This window comes from Odontesthes bonariensis, chromosome 9 (assembly GCF_027942865.1).
Source record: "Odontesthes bonariensis isolate fOdoBon6 chromosome 9, fOdoBon6.hap1, whole genome shotgun sequence".
Classification (NCBI taxonomy): domain Eukaryota; kingdom Metazoa; phylum Chordata; class Actinopteri; order Atheriniformes; family Atherinopsidae; genus Odontesthes; species Odontesthes bonariensis.
In genome coordinates this window covers 33,058,779-33,077,727 of record NC_134514.1, presented here as the reverse complement: position 1 = coordinate 33,077,727, position 18,949 = coordinate 33,058,779, and the positions used below count along the sequence as shown (strand labels likewise).

General features: G+C 41.6%; 1 protein-coding gene across 5 annotated transcripts in view; it reads right to left on the bottom strand.

Moving 5' to 3' along the window:
- Positions 1-18,949, bottom strand: part of usp2a (ubiquitin specific peptidase 2a) — an 82,422-nt gene that overhangs the window by 53,486 nt on the left and 9,987 nt on the right. For all 5 annotated transcript variants that reach the window (XM_075474058.1, XM_075474059.1, XM_075474056.1 and 2 more), the window contains one exon: positions 625-1,417. In XM_075474058.1, the coding sequence (XP_075330173.1) occupies positions 625-1,359 (735 nt within the window). In that variant the 5' untranslated portion in view covers positions 1,360-1,417. The remainder of the gene's footprint in view (positions 1-624; positions 1,418-18,949) is intronic.

The window sequence follows — 18,949 nt, the reverse complement described above, 5'->3', positions numbered from 1 at the left end:
CAGACTACATATTCCCTCTCCCACTCATGTAAGCAGTTACTGGGAGTAATCTAGAAGGGAATAGGGTCAGTTGTGCTTTCTCATCAGCATGGAAGAAACTCAGGTCATTAATACTGAACTTAGAGAAGAGACAAGTGACCTATAGACCGAGCTCATTATAGCCAAACAGCTCCCTAAGAAAGGTATAAGCTAGTTAATTGTTGGGTTAGAATGTGTCATTTGTCACATTACCAAGGTTTTGGGACTCTTATATACAGTGGAATAATTACCTCTGGTTTGCATGTGATAGGACTGGATCTTATTATCATAAAGAATGTTTTACTGAACAGCACAAAAAGCTTACAAGGGAACATGAAAGAAAGTTGAACAAATCCAGGACTTCAAGTGCACTGAAACTAATTTGACCAACAGTGCCCCCATTTGGTAAAAAACTGTGGTACCAGTAGTAATAAAGCATTTTGATGCTGTACCATATGTGGAGTAAATGACATGAAACCAGTGTGCCTCCGTGGTAACAACTGCAGCTTCAATTTGAGTCAGCACTTACTCAGCTTTTCTTTATTGATCCTCTGGAGGTAAACGTTTCCAATAAAAGCAGGACAAGAAGAGAGGACTTTGTCTTACCGTGGAGTCCCTGCTTGGAGAGTCAGACAGCCCGTTACTGCTCGTCTCCCGTGCTGAAGAGTTGAATGATCTGCTACTGCTGCTGAAGACCTCCTGAGTGGAGCTCCGTGACAGACCTGAAATGCCCAGTCGGGACCCGGCGCCATATGAGTCGGCTATATCAGCAGTTCGACTACGGTAGCTTCGCAGGGCACTGGTGGAAGAGGACGGGAAGGAGGAACAGGAGGAAGCGTCGTTAAGGCCCAGAGAGGCCAAGTCCCTGCTCAAGTCACTCTGTGATACAGATTTTCGTCGATTGAGTAAGATGCTGCAGGCAGCTGGTGAAGAGGAGAGGTAGCTGGACTGGGCTGGGGACGAAGAGTAGGAACTGTAGCCGGAATACGCTGACCCCCCACTCAGCCCAGACCCTCCGTAATTCTTAACAGAGGTTCTGCTGAGGCTCTCACTCCTGCGGCTGCTGCTGCTGCTTCCAAGGATGTCAGTGCGTGGGATGATTCGACCCCGGTCACGGTCAGGGTCTGAAGAGGTGCTGTAATTGCGGCTGCGGACGGCAGAGTTGCTCAGATAGCTGGAGGAAGAGTAACCCGAGGAGGAGGAGGGGGACTTGTAGGTGGACAGCCTGTCCCGCTCCCCGTAGGAGCTAAGGCCTGGAGTCAGGGAGGAGCTGTAGGAGCTGTAGTGACTGGTGTAGGAGGGGCCAGCATAGCGCTTGGCAGTGGAGGAGACGCGAGACATGCTGCTGCTGCTGGGTTGTCAGCCACAGGGAGGGAGAGCCTCTGGAAGACTGCATCGACTGCAGACACAGCAAAGAGACACAAGCTCTGTATTAGCTCATCAGCTACAATCAAATCAATGCTTACACTACAGCAACAACGCAAGCAGAAGTTAGGCAATTATTTATTCTTGCCTCACTAAGCACTAATCTGGTTTTAAAGAGACACAGTGATTTAAGAATAGCCAGCACTGGCCTTAAATGTCATACCTTCATAAAAAACATAAAATCCATGATCAAATCAAATTTCTGTGTGACAAATACCAACAATCATTTCCCTGCTTTTTACAGGATTCTGTCAGCATGTCTAAATCAATCACATTTAATTTACATTACTGCAGTCTAGTTTCAAAAGCCTCAGGTTTTCTGTGTTTTTCCACATAACCTGCAGTGAAAAGCATTTCTTCTTTAACTATCAACAAAGTTTGTTAATTACTAATCATGTTAAATCCAAAACTACAAAAAGGTATTGTTGAGTGCAAGCTGAAACTCTTCATTTCTGTTATTCTACAGAAAGAATGAAACATTTTTAAGTTACTGTGTTTACATTTGTGACCATTTCATCTCTTACATTGCTGAAAAGAACTGAATGAGCCTGTATTAATTACAAAATGGGAAATAATTTTTGCAGCATGAACAAACAAAACAGTTATTAATCATCGTAAAAAACTCTCTGTGTAGTAAAACTGTGAGGAGGAATGACCTCCTAACATTATTTGTTGAAGTGGAGCTGAAGCAGTCTCTGCATGACAACATTTAGATGTTTGATCCATATGTGATGCAGATGATGTGCAGTATGGTCCATTTTGTTGGGCAGCTTTTGTAATATTCTGCTTTGCACAATCAGAATGGCACTTTGCAAGGAACAGAGTGGCTCCTTGTAAAGTGCCAGATTTATTTGTCAGTTTTTCATACACTGGCTCTGATGCTACTGCCCCAACAGGTGGCTGCAAAGCAGATTGCACTCTCTATCACAGACATTAAAGGACCTAAGTTCAGTGAAGCAACAAAATTTATATAGGAGGAATTTTGGCCCACTCCTCTTTCCAACGTTGCTTCAGTTCATTGAGGTTTGCAGCATTGGTTTATGCACAGCTCTCTTAAGGTCCCCCCCACATCGTTTCAATCAGGTTGAGGTCTGGAGTTTGACTGGACCATTGCAACATCTTGATTCTTTTCTTTTTCAGACATTCTGTTGTAGATTTGCTGCTGTGTTTGGTATCATTGTCCTGTTGATGACCCAGTCTGTGATGATGTAGCTCTTGGGTTTTTTACATTGTGGTGAACTTGCTGGGACGTCCACTCCTGGGAAGATTGACAGCTGTTTTGAATGTTTTCCACTTGTGAATAATCTTTCTCTCTGCAGAATGATGGACTCCAAATATTTTGGAAATGGCCTTATAACCCTTCCCAGATTGATGGGCAGCAACAATTTCTTCTCTAAGATCATTGCTGATGTCTTTCCTCCCTGTCTGGTCCACACCAGCAAACTCCCCAAAACTTCTGCTTTTATAGAGGTGCTCACATTTAATGATCAAGTAATCATGTACACTGATTTGCAGCACCTGACTGCCACTTACCATCCTTCATTTTTGTGTAAGTAGTAAGAGCAAACTTAGTTTTTCACTCACTGTATAAAATAACATGGTTTGGAACAGATCGTATACTGACACACAAAACCTTTTAACTGAAAGAAGTTGTAATTTCTTTTTCATGTAACTGTACTTTGTTTGATTATTCAGCCATATTATATGGTCTTATATCACATATAACAAAAGCAGATTATGCGATAAATTTCCACTACACCTCTGACATTCTTTATGTGCTCCTAGCTTTTTAAACTTGGGAGTATATGTGTCCCTTGGTTGTCAAGACGTGGCAGTACACACTTAAAATGCACTTTGATCCATAACTCTCACATTGCAAAGGATTACACTTTTTAAATGGCACCGTCTCAGGTTTTAATAGTAGCTTCCTGATAAAATCGTGTAGTGTGAATATGCAAATGCAAACTACTATTGCTTCCAGTCAGACAAATCATTTGGTCAAATGTTGTAATTAAACCGATTAAAATTCCATAAACCATAAAAAAATATCCTTAACATTCAGCAAAAACTTCCCTGTAACATTAATTCATGTAAAACTAGGAACTTTCGTTTCATCTTCACTAGTTCTGGAAAACATTTTTTTTTAAAAAGACATCAGGAGATACTTGTAAAACTTTAAGTCAGCTTTTGGCTGTGAAAGTGGTTGAATTTCTTTTAAAAAAAACTATTATTTCAATCATGCTACATTCTACTGTTTTGACTTTGAGTGAAATACATCAAGTGTATCTTTCTAAAGCCAAATGATTAATGGACTAGTATTATGGGCTATGCTATGCATCTGGTCTTCACAATGACCTGGCTGTTCAGGTCTGAGATTTACCATGAACATTATACTGCAGCCAGTAACATCATTACTATAAATTAATTTTCGGTCATTCAACTCTGAGGAGAATATCAAACAATCAAGAGGTCTGTGATGACACGAGTAACATTAATTTGCTTGCTTGCTGGCACACAATCTAAGGATCAACTTCAGCGAGGCTTCAAATTCTGCTCATTTGGAAAAATGACTGGAAACACGGAATAGAATATCTCTTATGTTCTTGAAGGACCCCATCACAAGCACTCTGTGGTCTCTCTCCAACAACTAAAGTGGGAGAGTCCACCTCCGTGCTGGAGGTAAAGGCAGGCAGCATAGATTATCCCTGTTGTGGCCATCTCCTGTTCTCATGCCACCATCTGAATAAATAAAAGTATCTGGTGTTGCTGATCCGCATTGAGTTCAGTGAGGCAGGCTCTAATTTCTTCAATCTGTGTCTCTCTGCTTCCAATCCCCTCTCGCTCTCTTCTTCCTCAGCCTACCCTTTGGGTGTGCCTTCTTCTGTTCAGTGTAATTTCCCCTTCTTCTGGGTCACTATGGCTTTCTCCATGTGCTACTCTTTCTCTCCTTGTGTTTTTGTGAGCCCCAGCTTATCAATAATTCAGTATATGGATCTGGAGTAGGGACAGGAGCACTGCGCTGCAGACAGGCCAACACACACTGCTGGCCAAAACATGTACAGGCAGGCAATGCTGCTGTGGGAATGCTAAACTTGCAAGGCTAGCAGCAAGACGTTGGCTTTGCTTTAAGTACTAAACCCACACTTTTTAAAAGTAATCTGGTCATTGTGAGGTTTAGAGGGGGGGGGGGGGGTATTTAAGGTTTTAACTTTCTGTATTTAACCAAGTAAATAGGGAATCGCCCTGGAGTAATCATACTGCAGTAATTGACGTGATTCAGTTGGTAAAAAGTTATTTAAAAGGTTACTATATAAGTTACTTAAATGTTGCAGTGAGCAGCTTTTCATTCCCAAATGGCTGACAAATATACCGTCTTCCTCCTCTGTGATTCCATTTACAAACCAGATCATGGACAGTTTAAAGAAACCTGCCAGGGGCGGTCTGTGGCGTAGTGGGTACAGCAGATGCTCCATGTAGTCTATAGTCCTCGTGCAGCTGGCCCCGGTTCAAATCCTGCATCGGACGGCCCTTTGCTGTGTGTTATTTCCCTCTCTCTGCCCCTTGCTTCCTGTCTCTCTTCACTGTCCTATAATAAAGGCATAAAAAGCCCCAAAAAATATATTAAAAAAAAAAAAAGAAACCTGCCTTGTCATCCAACTGCATGGAGTTACTTCATTTCTCTTTTACCTCTGTTAGATACTCCCCAAAAAATCCAAATAAACAACTTGACACATGTTGTCAAAATGTCACGAGTGACTATTGAACCATGCTGTTACTTGCAGCCAACTTAAAAAATAATTAAATGTGGAGTATTATAATTTTTTATCTCTTTCCTTGCAATCTTAACTGTTAAACAATCTTAATATTGATCATAAAATTTCTTCTCTAACAAAACCTGGCTACACCAAGATGATTATGCCACTGCTAACAAAAAAAAAAAACCTTGTACCCTCAAGGAACTATTATTTCCTGCATCCTTGTACCACCCATGTGGATAGCAGTTCCCCATATTTAACTACCACACAATTGGACTGTCTTTTTCACAGTTGTACAGCCTCACTCAGTGGGGGTACTTTAAAAATCAGATTAAGGGCTAAATTAAAATAACACTGAGTTATTAAATTCATGTATACACCTTAATTTGACAAGAAATTGAATCGGATGGGGTTACTCGCGATCGGATTAAGACACCGAGATAACTCAGTTGAAAGTCACACTAAATGTGCTTGGAGACGGTGAAGCACGTGGTGAATTGGACTTTGCGATCTGCGGATGCTCGAGATTTTTTCCCGAGATCGTGAACTGGAAGTCAAAGGAGACAATGTTACTGTTGTTGTCGCCGCCGGTGGAAAGAAACAAACAATGCGATGGAGAATGCGCCGTTGTGCATCTCATTTGTGCAATAAGCATGCTCATCAGAAACGAAATGTAGAGGGAAGTAGCTTAATCTTGCTCTTCGCTCGCCATCTTTCTCGAAAGCCTGAGTTTGTTATTGTTGTTGGTGGGGAAGCGATCAACCGGAAGTGGCTTTATAAGCAATAGTACAGTGCCACCTATTGTATGATATGCTTTGTGCCAATGATTTGATTCATTCACCACCATATATCCAAGGATAATTACCCTTGCTCAAACAAGGAGCATAATCCAACTATAGCTATAATCGAATTAATCTCATCCTGTAGACCCACTGACTTAACCTGACTCACGTCATCTGGCTGCGTTCACCAACTACACGCGGGGGCGTTCCCTTTCCTCACACAACCATCTGAGGAGCCCGGGAGTCATATGTGTTTCGTCCGATTAGAAAATAATCAGAGCCAATCATTAATCGCTGGGTGGGACTTTGGATGAATGGGAGGTGTTATGGCCGCGTTATGGCCGCCCATTCATGCTCCAGAGGGCGGGAGTCAGGTAAGCTCTGAGCTACGTCACGGGTTGAGTCATTGGGAGTGGCTGAAGTGGCGTCTCAGTCAAGATGACGGACAGATTCTTCATCAAATCACATGCACGAGTTTTAGAAAAAATAGCCCCATTTGAAATCATGTCGGTTGTGGGCTCGTCCCAGATGGTATGCGAATACCAGAGGGCGGGAGTCAGGTAACCACTGACTATGATCAACTCTTGATTCTGTTGCTTCATTAAAAATAGAATAAATTCAGAATAAGTGCACAGTCCACTATTGTGGCTTAAAATTGACACTTATAACTGGAACAAACTGAAAATGGCACTACATTAAATCTAAGCTCTGCTTAGCCTGGAAAGATAGCTTACATTTTACAAAAAAAGGGTTAGGGTTAGGGGTTGCGTAGGGATATAACCATAAATCATTTATTGCTAACAGAGGAAAACAAGTATAATCCCAGATACATGCTCTGTACTGTGACTAGGTTGACAAAGCGCTGTTGAACAACATATTTCCTTTAACACTCAGCAGCACTGATTTGACTTTTTTCACTGACAAAGTTCTGTTAAAGGGGAACTCCGGGGCATTTGAAGCGCAATCCCATTGCTAGAGGTTGTCAAATACTGACAGTAGGACACAGACTGGTGCAAATCGGCGCTCCCTGTGCGGCGATTGCGCTGTTTGCGCAGCCTGTCATGCTAGCCAAATACGTGGTGGCCAAGGGGCAAGCAATAAACCTTCCACGTAAAACAACAACTTGCACACTGCAGAAACGTCACACCACTTTATAAACCATCCGACAATAAAGTCACAAGCCTTACCATCAAAACCATATGCATGGTTCTCACATTACTGGCATGGGGACGTTACAAAACAACTTTATAAACAGCATGTCACTTACCGGTTGTTGGTACGCGCGCGCATGTGAAAGCCCAAAAGAGTCAATGGACGATACTCCCATATACAAAGCAATTATCTTCTCTAGAAAAACTGCGTTCAAGTATTTAAAACATTACAACAATACATGCCCAGTAATATTGTTGTAATGTTTTAAAGTGACATGCTGTTTATAAAGTTGTTTTGTAACGTCCCCATGCCAGTAATGTGAGAACCATGCATATGGTTTTGATGGTAAGGCTTGTGACTTTATTGTCGGATGGTTTATAAAGTGGTGTGACGTTTCTGCAGTGTGCAAGTTGTTGTTTTACGTGGAAGGTTTATTGCTTGCCCCTTGGCCACCACGTATTTGGCTAGCATGACAGGCTGCGCAAACAGCGCAATCGCCGCACAGGGAGCGTCGATTTGCACCAGTCTGTGTCCTACTGTCAGTATTTGACAACCTCTAGCAATGGGATTGCGCTTCAAATGCCCCGGAGTAATGAGTTCTTCAGTTCCACTGCTTCTACTACGGAAGCCGAGAACGGACGTGGTACGTATAAACTTTTTTCTGATCGTTTTCTCGAGATAACGAGTTAATTTAACAATGGTTTTCGAGATCACGAGATGACTATCTTTTCTTGAATGCTCATGATGAGTTTCTTAGTGTTCTTAAAGCCTTTCCAGGAACGGGCTCAAGCTGAAAATGTCAGATTTTGGAGAACCCGACATAGATCAACGTATCAGATTTTACTTCTGTCGAGGTCTAACACAGGCTGAAATTGCGATTTGTTTGTCTTGTAGAGCTAACTTTCATATCAGCCCGCGTCATTTAAGGAGACGGCTGGCTCGACTACAGCTCAATAGGCATTTACACCTAAGTGATCCTGCTGATATAGTCAACTTCATCAGTGACCAGCTGAGGGGCCCAGGCCGTCTCCATGGTTACCGAATGATGCACAAGAGGTGCCGTTATCGTTTTCTCGAGATAACGAGTTATTTATCTTGTTATCTTGAGACCGTATGCTGCGAAGACCATGCAGAGCGAAATGCAGACCGAGCAGTGCCCTGCTTCCGAGCAGCAAACACCATAACAGGCGCGGCTATCAGCAGGTGGCTGCACGCAGTGATACGAAGGGAGAAAAAATAGCGCGAAGCCATTGTGAGGTCTGACTTTTTCCTGCACAATGATTTCGTGATGCAAATGTATTACTCCTTTGAACACATTGTTTTGAGAAGCAAAAGGCTTTATTTTTGCAACCCCAGCCAACTAGCTTTGTCAACACCAAAACAAGGCCGGAAATCGGCTCACAGGGGGTAAGTCAAATTTCATAAATGATATTGCTTATATGGGACATCATACAGCTTCATGTCAAAAGAGGCAAACTATCCCTTTAAAAAGCCCACCCTTTGTCTTGATGTTTTAACCAAAGACAGCCCTAAATCAAAACTCCCATTTTAAATCTAAACTGTTTGTTTGCAGAATAATGGGCTAAGAATTTCAGTCCTGATTTATAGTACTGACATTACATTAAAGATATAAATGACCGCCTCATTGCTTCTGACGATGGTTGTGCTGGCGCTTGGAGCTGCTTTTGACTCAACTGACATCTGACATCTTATGACAAAAACTTGGGATCAAGGGTGATATTGAATTTTTAAATTAAATGGGGCTCCAGTTGGCTGAACTGGTTGAGCAGGAACCCCATATACAGAGGGTGAAGCTCTTTGACACAGCTGTTCCCATTTCAAGTCCAGGCTCTTCACTGCATGCCTTCCCCCCTTTCTATCCTACCCATATGAATTCACCACTGCCCCTGAAAATCAGTACTTTAGAGTTGCCTTTTGCAAGTGTCTTAGGGTATGTCTCTAAGAGATCAAACTGCTGGGATTTTAGCCAAGTAAAACTGATCCAGCTCCTTTAAGTTGGATAGGTTCCATTGATGACCAGCATCAGGTTAGACTGAGGTCTGGGCTTTAACAAGGATATTCCAACATATTCAAACGTTTCCCCTAAATCTCTTTTAGCAGTATGGTGCAGGTCATTGTCCTGCCACCACCATGCTTCACTGAGGGGATGGTGTTCTCCTTCCATATATTTGGCAATTCTTTCATATGCCATAAGTGATGGATTTTTTTCTGGCCACTCTTCCATAAAGCCCAGCCCTGTGGAGCTTTCCTTTCCTTCAGGGTTATTTTAAGCATTCTATGCAGGTCTGTTGTGGTGCCATTTTTCTTTTCATTTTGTGATGGTGCTCTTTGGGATTTTCAAAGTTTCAGATGTTTTTTACAATCCAACCATAATTGGGTCTTCATGGTGCATCTTGATTTGTGGTGTTTCAGACTGTGGGGCCTTTCAGAACAGGTGTATATATACATATATACTGAGATTATGTGACACTTAGATTGCACACAGGTGGACCTTATTTGACTAATTACGATAGTTTTGAAGGTAATTGGTGGCACCAGATCTTATTTAGGGGGCTCGCAAAGGGGATGAATACATGAAAATACAAAAAAAGGCACCAATTCACCAATTTGCTTCTTTTTCTTTTTCAGATCTTTCACATGAAATCTAGCCAAAAAAATACATTCAGCTATCATGTAACACAAAAAATAGGAAAAAAAGGCCACAGTAGGTAGGGTTGGGCGATCACAATATGTTTTTTGATATCAGTCGATATCCATTACCTATCCATAACTTTTAGCATCCACTTGAACCCCTTATTTTCCCACAGTGCAATATAATATGCTATTGCATTTGTAATATCACGATGTCTCTTATATGGCACGGCGCTGGATAAAGCGGACTTTGTGGTCTTCTGTTGCTGCTGCACAGGCTTTGTTATTGGGGGAAGATTAGCACTTGTTTCGGGCTGTGTTTGTAAAAGTTTGCATTCTCCGCGCTCAAACGGGTCCCGCTGCTTCAGGTGATGAAAAAGATTAGAAGTATTCCCTGTCTTTGTCGGAACATGTGCTTGACATAATTTGCAGTGCACACGACTCTGTTTTGTGTCTGACTTCAAAAAACCAAAATACCTCCACACCACCAAACTTTTTGGGCCCTTATTATCAACAATGGCATCTACAATGTCATCCCTTGAGCATTGGGCTGTGTCTTCTGTTGTTTCTTCCGAGGGAGCACCTTTTCTTTTTATTTTTTTATACGGCTGCAGCAACACAAACAAACACGCCACGACGAGCTGCTGGCATGGCTCTATTCCAGTCACGTGATTAGTTCAACTCTCATTGTCATTGGCTATTCGTATTGTCTGTCAAAAGATGGACGAATGTAATCTATCGAAAAGTATATCGACCACGTTTCATATCTTTATCGAGGGAAAGTTATTCCTTGATAGCTATCGTTTTATCGCCCAGCCCTAACATTAGGTAAATAATTTTGCAAGCCACTCCAACCAATACAAGGCAGTTTGTCAAATCAAGTCAGGTCCAGTTTATTCATAAAGTACTTTTCTCAGTGTTCTTTGCTGAGTTGAGACAATAACTGAACGTCATAAACAACTTTCATAAAAAATAAAAATGACAAACTTTCCCATGTAACATATGTATCAATGTTCCATCACACAACAATACATAAATTACTTAAAAGTACCAGTGGTACCAATTTAAACTTACTATCAGAGCTACAGATGGTGGCTGCATTCCTATCCTTGCTCTAGAATCACCAAGAAAATGTCTCTGCCTAACAAACCTCAGTGTAGCTGGAAACACGATAAGATAGAAGCAAAAATAAGTAGATGAATACAACTTTGACCTGCTGTGGAGGAACAAGCTGCTCTGCCAAGTTTCTACAAAAAGTGTCTTCAAAAAGCTTTCAGCAGAGAGGCTGAGGTGACTCCATGAGTGCAGTGCAAGAAGTTTTTAGCAGCTGACTGCTGGTATTCTGCTGGCAAAGAGCTGAAGAGATGATGTTTCACCTACAGCGCAAGTTTCAAAACCTGTCATGAACTTCACTTTTAATTTGTGGAACTGGATCCAAGAGAAAGTCAAAGGCAAGATAATCCAGACAACAACAAGAACAAAAAAATAGTGGACAAAGTAAAGAGTCACAAGGTTGAAACCTTCGTACTTTTCCACAAACATTCTCAAGAGAGAGAAAAAAAAATCAAATCACCAGTGCTGTCATAGCAAAGATGGGCGTAAACTGTGGGTATGATTCATTTTTTATTTTAAAGCTTCACTATTCAATGATGGTTTTAAATTCGATCATTTTCTAAAATATTAAATATATGACTATGTGCAATAGGACAGTTGTTGCAGTCTGTACTAACCACAGATAAATATCCCTCCGCTCCCCTCTGCTCATGAGAACATTTTAGCACCTCTCAGTTGTGACTTTGATGTTTAGGATCCCTCTCAACCAACAGAAGACTGGACTTACAGTCTTTAGATGGCCAGTATCTGGTCCAAACAAATGTGCTTTGTTTTGAAAGGTCTGAAACTAAAGTACAATTAAAAAAACAAATCAAAAAAATAATCTCAGCTATCTTCAATGAGGAGTCCCTCAAAATTAGGGCGGCCGTGCCTCAGTGGTTAGAGTGGATCGTCCAATAACCAGAAGGTTGGCGGTTTGATTCCCACTCTCGCCACTCTAAGATTGGTGAACCTGACAGCTGGAGTGGTGTCAGTCAACCTCCTCGTCACGGACGAGGTGCCCTTGAGCAAGGCAACATACCCCCATGGGCGCTGTAATTGGCTGCCCACTGCTCCAGTGTATGGCATCTGTCTCTGAGTGTGTGTCCCTGTGCATGTACATGTGTGTTCAACAGGTGTCAACCTGGATGGGTTAAAAGCGGAGGACAAATTTTATGTATTTCCCTGTACATAAATCTGATCTTAAGCTTAATTAGCCTAAATATCAAGACAACTAGTCAATGTTTATATCCTCTAACTGACTTCTTTTTATAAACATGCAAACATGGATGTGTTTTCCTGGGCGTATCTTCCTGAAATGTGCTTCTGTTGAAAATACAATGGGCCTCATGCAAGAACATTTTCGTATTTTTATTCTAAATTTCTCTCACTTTTTTCATAAGGTCTCCTACGAATAGAGATGGGACCAAGTCACACATGTGCAAGTCTCAAGTAAGTCTCAAGTCTTAGCTTTCAAGTCTCAAGTAAGTCCCAAGTAATTTTTTCTTGGGCAAGTCAAGTCAAGTCCTGTAACAGGTCAAGTCAAGTCAAAGTCAAGTCTCCTTATTATTGCAATTTTGCCTGCGGAATCTGATCTTAATAAAGTAAAAAGACAAGATATAAGTAACTGTCAGTAAACATCATTGGCCAATGTGTCCAACCTGTCCACCCCGTATCATATCAAGCTAACGTTAGCTAACTACCGACTAGGCTAACAGGATCATATTAGCTGTTAAGGGGTGCAAAGGCAGTGGCTCAGGCTAAGCAGGGACGATGGGTGAATTGGGAAGGTGTAGAAAAGAAAAAGCTTAGTTGGAAAGAACTGTGGAGTATGGAGGAAAGGAGTATTAGATTTTTGATAGGGGCAACATATGATGTATTGCCAACTCCCCAGAACCTAAAACTCTGGGTAAATGGAGACCCGTTATGTTCGTTATGTTCAGGTACTGCAACTCTAAAGCATATTTTGTCAGGTTGTAAGGTTAGTCTGTCACAAGGCCGGTATACATGGCGACATGACCAAGTATTAAGAAGTTTAGCTGCAGGTATTGAAGATAAACGAAGGCAGGTAAACTTAGGAGGGTCCAAGGTACAGAGAGTTGCAATTCAGTTTGTTCAAGAGGGGGAGAAAGTTAAAAAGACGATAAGGAGGCACGGTAGCTTGGAGGATGCTTGTGATTGGGAGATGCAGGTAGATTTAGGAAATAAGCTTGTTGTTCCCCAGGAAATAGCCTCTACAAACCTAAGGCCTGATATAGTCTTGTGGTCTAGGAGTAGAATGAGAGTCTATTTGATAGAGCTGACTGTTCCTTGGGAGGAATTAGTAGAGGAAGCATATGAAAGGAAAAAGCTTAGATATGTGGAGTTGGGGGCAGAAGCAGAGCAGCGAGGATGGAAGGTTAGAATCTGTCCAGTGGAAGTAGGATGTAGAGGATTTGTTGCAAAGTCTGTTGTCTCATTGTTGAGGGAGCTGGGTGTAAGTGGACAGAGTGTGAGAAAAATAGTGAAGGAGGTTTCAGATAAAGCAGTAAAATCCAGCCAGTGGATTTGGATTAGAAGATGCAATAGCGACTGGGGGCCCAGCAGGGGGGGCACTTAGGGTAAACAGACTTTTGAAAAAGCAAAGAAGAAGTTCAAGCTATTTAAGTGGAGGGTTTGGCACATGTGATCCTTTTGAAACCAGGCGGCCATTTTGGGTGAGTTGGCTTGGAGTGAGTTGTATGGATTTGTTTTTGCTGGCATTGTTAGTGATTATAGGATTGTTTAGGTGAGTTTGTCTGCTGAATCTGCTAGTGTGTCTTGTCCTTCCTCCACCTCTGGCACCCTCTATATTTTCATTACCCCTACCCGAACCAGGGTTTGAATCCCAGTCCTGCTTTTCTTACCTCTTTTATTTCTTCCCCTACCCGAACCAGGGTTTGCATCCCCACCCCGCTGTGACTGGTGTGCAGTTGGTGAGAGTGAGTTGTATGGCTTTGTTTTTGCTGGTATTTTAGTGATTATAGGACTATTTAGGTGAGTTTGTCTGCTGAATCTGCTAGTGTGTCTTGTCCTGCCTCCACCTCTGGCACCCTCTATATTTTCATTACCCCTACCCGAACCAGGGTTTGAATCCCATTCCTGCTTTTCTTACCTCTTATTTCTTCCCCTACCCGAACCAGGGTTTGCATCCCCACCCCGCTGTAACTGGTGTGCAGTTGGTGAGAGGCTGAGGTAGATTATGGTTGTTGTGGTGTGAGGGGCAGTGTTGGCTGGCATTAGGGGGGTGACTCTGGGACGCCAGTGGTCATTGTCTAGCCTCCTGGAGGTGTCGTGGGCCCAACTAGACGAAACACTGATGAAAGGAGGTTCCCACCTGATGACCCCAATGATATGTTGGTCAGCACTGCTCATTGATCTATATAATACGGAGTGTAGGGAATTATTCACTGAGTCTGGTCCTTTATTTTATTTATTTTATTTTTTATTTTCTTTAGCACAAGTTTCTTGTGTTTATATTGAATTAGCTAATTTCACAAGCACTTACTGGTCAGAATGGATCTTCAAATGACGAACAAAGTTCGAAGTTGTCGTCTGGCTGTCCGAGATGTTGACGCTGCAGTCTTGCACTGTGCTGTTCGTCTTTTTCCGTCAAAATGGTAATTACGAAAGCCGAAGACAAGGACTCTCGGTACCCCTCCTGATATGAGTTTATTCTCTCCAATAAACACTTAAGGTATATAGAGAGAGCATGACTGATTGACAGGGTAGGTATCCAATCATAACGCCATTCTCAGCCTGCGCTCCTACCGGGTAATCGATATTTTTTTTTTAATTCATTTATTAATTTTATATTCAAACTGAAAACATGAACTGAATAACACTCAAGTCATCGTGTCTCAAGTCAAGTCAAGTGCCGAGTCTTTAATTTCTAAGTACGAGTCGAGTCTCGAGTCTTTTATTTTTTGTCAAGTCAAGTCACAAGTCGTCAAAACAGCGACTCAAGTCGACTTGAGTCCAAGTCACAGTGACTTGAGTCCCCATCTGTGCATACGAACACACCACGTCAGATTCAACAAACGCTCTTAACTTCGGAAAAAGTGTTAAATGACCTGCGTAAATGATGAATGCCACCCGTGGGTATTTAAGTGCACGTGCACAAGGATTGTAAATTTGCATACTCCACACCCAAAATAATACCATATAAGTCTACGCTTCCTCTCTCCTGTGCCAGGAAGTGTTGAGTGTTGAGTCATGAGAATGTCATTAAGGCACAAAAAGAACAACTTTACGGGCTCTGATATTGAAATTCTGCTTCCAAGATCCAAAAAGGAAAATCTGTCATTTTTAGCAGTGTCATCAGTGGAATTACGGGACCTGCTAAAGCGAAGAAATGGAAAGCAATTACGAGTGCTGTTAATTCCGTGTCACCTGTAGTTCGGAATGTCACCGAAATAAAGAAGAAATGGTTTGATATGAAAATGGCTTAAAAAAAACAAGTCACCATGGCCAGGCGCTCGATGACTGCAACGACAGTCGTGCAATCAGTTGTTGCCTCATCATGATGGCATTTTGATGGGGTGGTCCTTGAAGGGGGTCTTCTGGCATGGGCTGGTTCAGGTAGTGGGAGAAACTTCGTTCATGGCAATATTGTGCAAAACGCAACATGCCAGAATAATCCACCTGGCCTTCAGCAGTGCGCTCCACAACGGCACGGGTGCTTTGATGCATTTATGTGTGCAGTCTATTGCTCCGATTATGTTTGGCAGTCCAGCTATGGCATGAAAGTTCCTCTTAATTTGTACTTGTTCGACAGCTATGTATGGGAAATCGATGTACTATGGGTGGTGATGAAGGGTAGTGAAGACCTGGACATGTGGAGGAATTGGGTTTGATCGGCGTGTTTCTCTCTGGAGTTGTGGCTCTAGCAAGCTGCATATTTGCAGCAGCACAGTCCTTGGCAATCTAAATCGCGATGCCAGCCATTTGTCTGTCTCCGCAAGGATAACATGCTCTTGTAACACACGCTCTCTTCCGAGAGCCTTGACGAGCTAAAGCATCCAAAGGTAGCAAGTCAGCCGCTGGTTACACTTCCCATTGACCTTGTTATATACATAGTCAAATTAACCTTAAATTAGTGCATAATTTAAGTCAAACAGAATAATGTCAGCATAATTATGGGGTATAATGTTTATATTTATTTATGATATCCATCCATCCATCCATTTTTTATACCCGCTCAATCCGTCGGTTGGGTCGCGGGGGGGCTGGAGCCTATCCCAGCAGTCATCGTACGAGAGGCGGGGTACACCCTGGACAGGTCGCCAGTTATCTATGATATCTTCAAAGTAATTAAATATACAATCCATTAGTTAAGCAAACTCGATTTGAATAACAGCAGACTATTTTACGTGACTCCTACGACAGGTCTGGATCACTCGTAAATTCTGTTTGTACCTGAAAGAATACTCAAAATATGAAAAAATTGGTGAATGCACAAGTTCTCTTAAATCACTCGTACGCAGGACTTAAGAACAAATCTGTTCATACGCATGGTTGTTGCATGAGGCCCATTCTTCAAAGTGAGTCAGTGAGATAGGTCTCTTACGTCACAAAATGTCATCACAGGTTACCCACGATGCACTGGAGAGCACAGAACTCAAGTGTGTTATGACACAGCTTTTCTCAGCCGATGCGCCCCGGGGTGACACTGCATTAATGTAACAGCAGCGTGGATGCTCTCTGGTGATTTCGAGTGAGAGTAAATGTGTCCGTGCATCTGAGTGTGTAGTGAGGCACTGTGTGGTTTGCTCAGTCTTCGCAGACTGAGTGCAGTTCTGAGGCAAGTACTGTGATTTCTAGTGAACAAATAAATGTGGTGCTGGGTCAGATGAATCTGCTGCAGTTAAAAGAAGCAGGAAACACATTCAGCAAAATGAAGGTGGAACAAGTAGCACAAAGTGAGCTATCAATATTCCATTAATGTCTGCATGTTAGTGGATGCTGCATAAGTCTGAGCCAAAGTGGACTCTTAACACTTTTAAGTATCTTAATATTATTAGTCATAAAATCAAAATCCTTTCTTAATCAGACTGAATTTCCACTCATTCATTCATAATGACATTATGGTCAGATTTGTCCATTTGGTTCACTTTCAACAAACTGTGAACGTGTCAGTTTATTCTATAAATCGTTTTTCTGAAGACACTTTCTACATAGGAAGGAGTGAATCATTGGTCACACATGAAAAAGGTTGGTGTTTGTCAGACAAGAACACATCACCTGTTCAAAATCGCTAGAAGGCGATGATTTTTTTTGTCGTAACATTTAACCATGTGGTCATGTACCATGTCAGCAGCAATTTCTGTTACATTTTATTCCCCAAAGCTTTATTATATAAAAAAACAAAACAAAAAAACTACCATTTTCTGCATGGTCCAACTGACAGGAGAAGACCATGTACTCCAGTGAGCATGTACTCCACCAACATTTAATCTCATTGAAATATTATTGATCTCAAAACAAAAACATGTAAAGATGTTGTGAGGACATATTATTGCCAGTATTATTTATATGTCAACACACAAATACAACTAAGATTGGATAAGTCATAGTTAAACTTAATTAGCCTATTACTTCCTGGGAATTTGTTGTTAACATGGCAGCATCACATACAGAGTAATGTCTTAACCAAGTTATATCAGAATATTACTGTGTACCTAACTGTATACCAAGAACAGTACTCCCTGACAGAGGTGGGCTCTTTCAAACAACTTGGATATAAAGAATCTTGTAGCTTTATAACACAGAAAACTAATTCTAAAAGCCTGAATAAGGGTAACTGGACTTCTTTGCTGTTTCACCTCTCTTCCGAAAGGCTTCCTCAGTTCTAAACTAGTTGGTGGGGAACATCTGCCGCATACCCTCCACCATGACACTATACAACTGTTTCAGATAAACACAGAACATATATTTTAAATCAAAATCCTATATCTGACCGGTCAAAAAAAGCTTTCATTCTCCGTGCTCAAATGGATGGTGCTACTCCAGGTGATGAAAAAGATTAGTGGTATTCCCTGTCTTTGTCTGTTTCAGATCAACACAGAAAAGGTATTTTAAATTCAATTATATCGACATAATTTGTTCTCGACGTAACACACTACTCTGTTTTGTAGACTTCAAAAAACCAAAATACCTCCACACCACCAAACTTTTTGGGCCCTTCTTATCTATCATCGTTTCTTCCGGGGAAAAGATAGGTACCTTCGGGCGACATGATTCGTCGCTGATTGGACTGCCGACACGTGCAAACGCATTGCAAACGGCAAAACAAATCCAACAGTAAAATGCTGCAAGAGAAAAATGCGGCAATCACAAAAACGACCAGAGCACACGCCGTTTGCGTCGCGTTGCTCTGGTCGTTTTTCTGATTTCTTGCAGCGTTTTACTGTTGGATTTGTTTTGCCATTTGCAACGCGTTTGCATGGGTCAGCCACCGTAGGAAAGACTATGGTTTACATGTTTTCAAAATGTTATTTTGATGTTATTAAACTTTATATGGAGGAACAAAAAACACTATATTTAACAATCAGTAATAATGAACTCATATGATAATAGTGGCCTTAACTTTTTAGACTTTTACATTTTAAATAATACTTTCAAAATAAATTTTCTAATCAGCAACGATTCATTTTGCGCGAGGGTACCTACCTTTTCTGGTTTGGTTGACGTCGTTGTGTTTTCTGTTTTGCCGTTGTGTTTTCTAATTTGCTGTTGTGTTTTCTTATTTGCCATTGTGTTTTCTGTTTTGCCGTTGTGGTTTCTGTTTTGCCGTTGTGTTTTCTGATTTGCACTTCAGGGCCACCGTGAAACAAAGCAGTGATACTGACAGCCGTAAAAGAAAAAAAGTTAGAAAACAGAGAAAGCAATGATTTGGTAAAATGACCAACCCTTTTCAGACTGCACTCATTAAACTAGTCATTGCTCAATAGATTATTAAGTATTATTATTAAGTAATCCAACTGAATGGTCAAAGCCTTCCACACAAGTCCTCTGTTAGACAACACAAACAAAAACTACTCATACAGCAGCTGC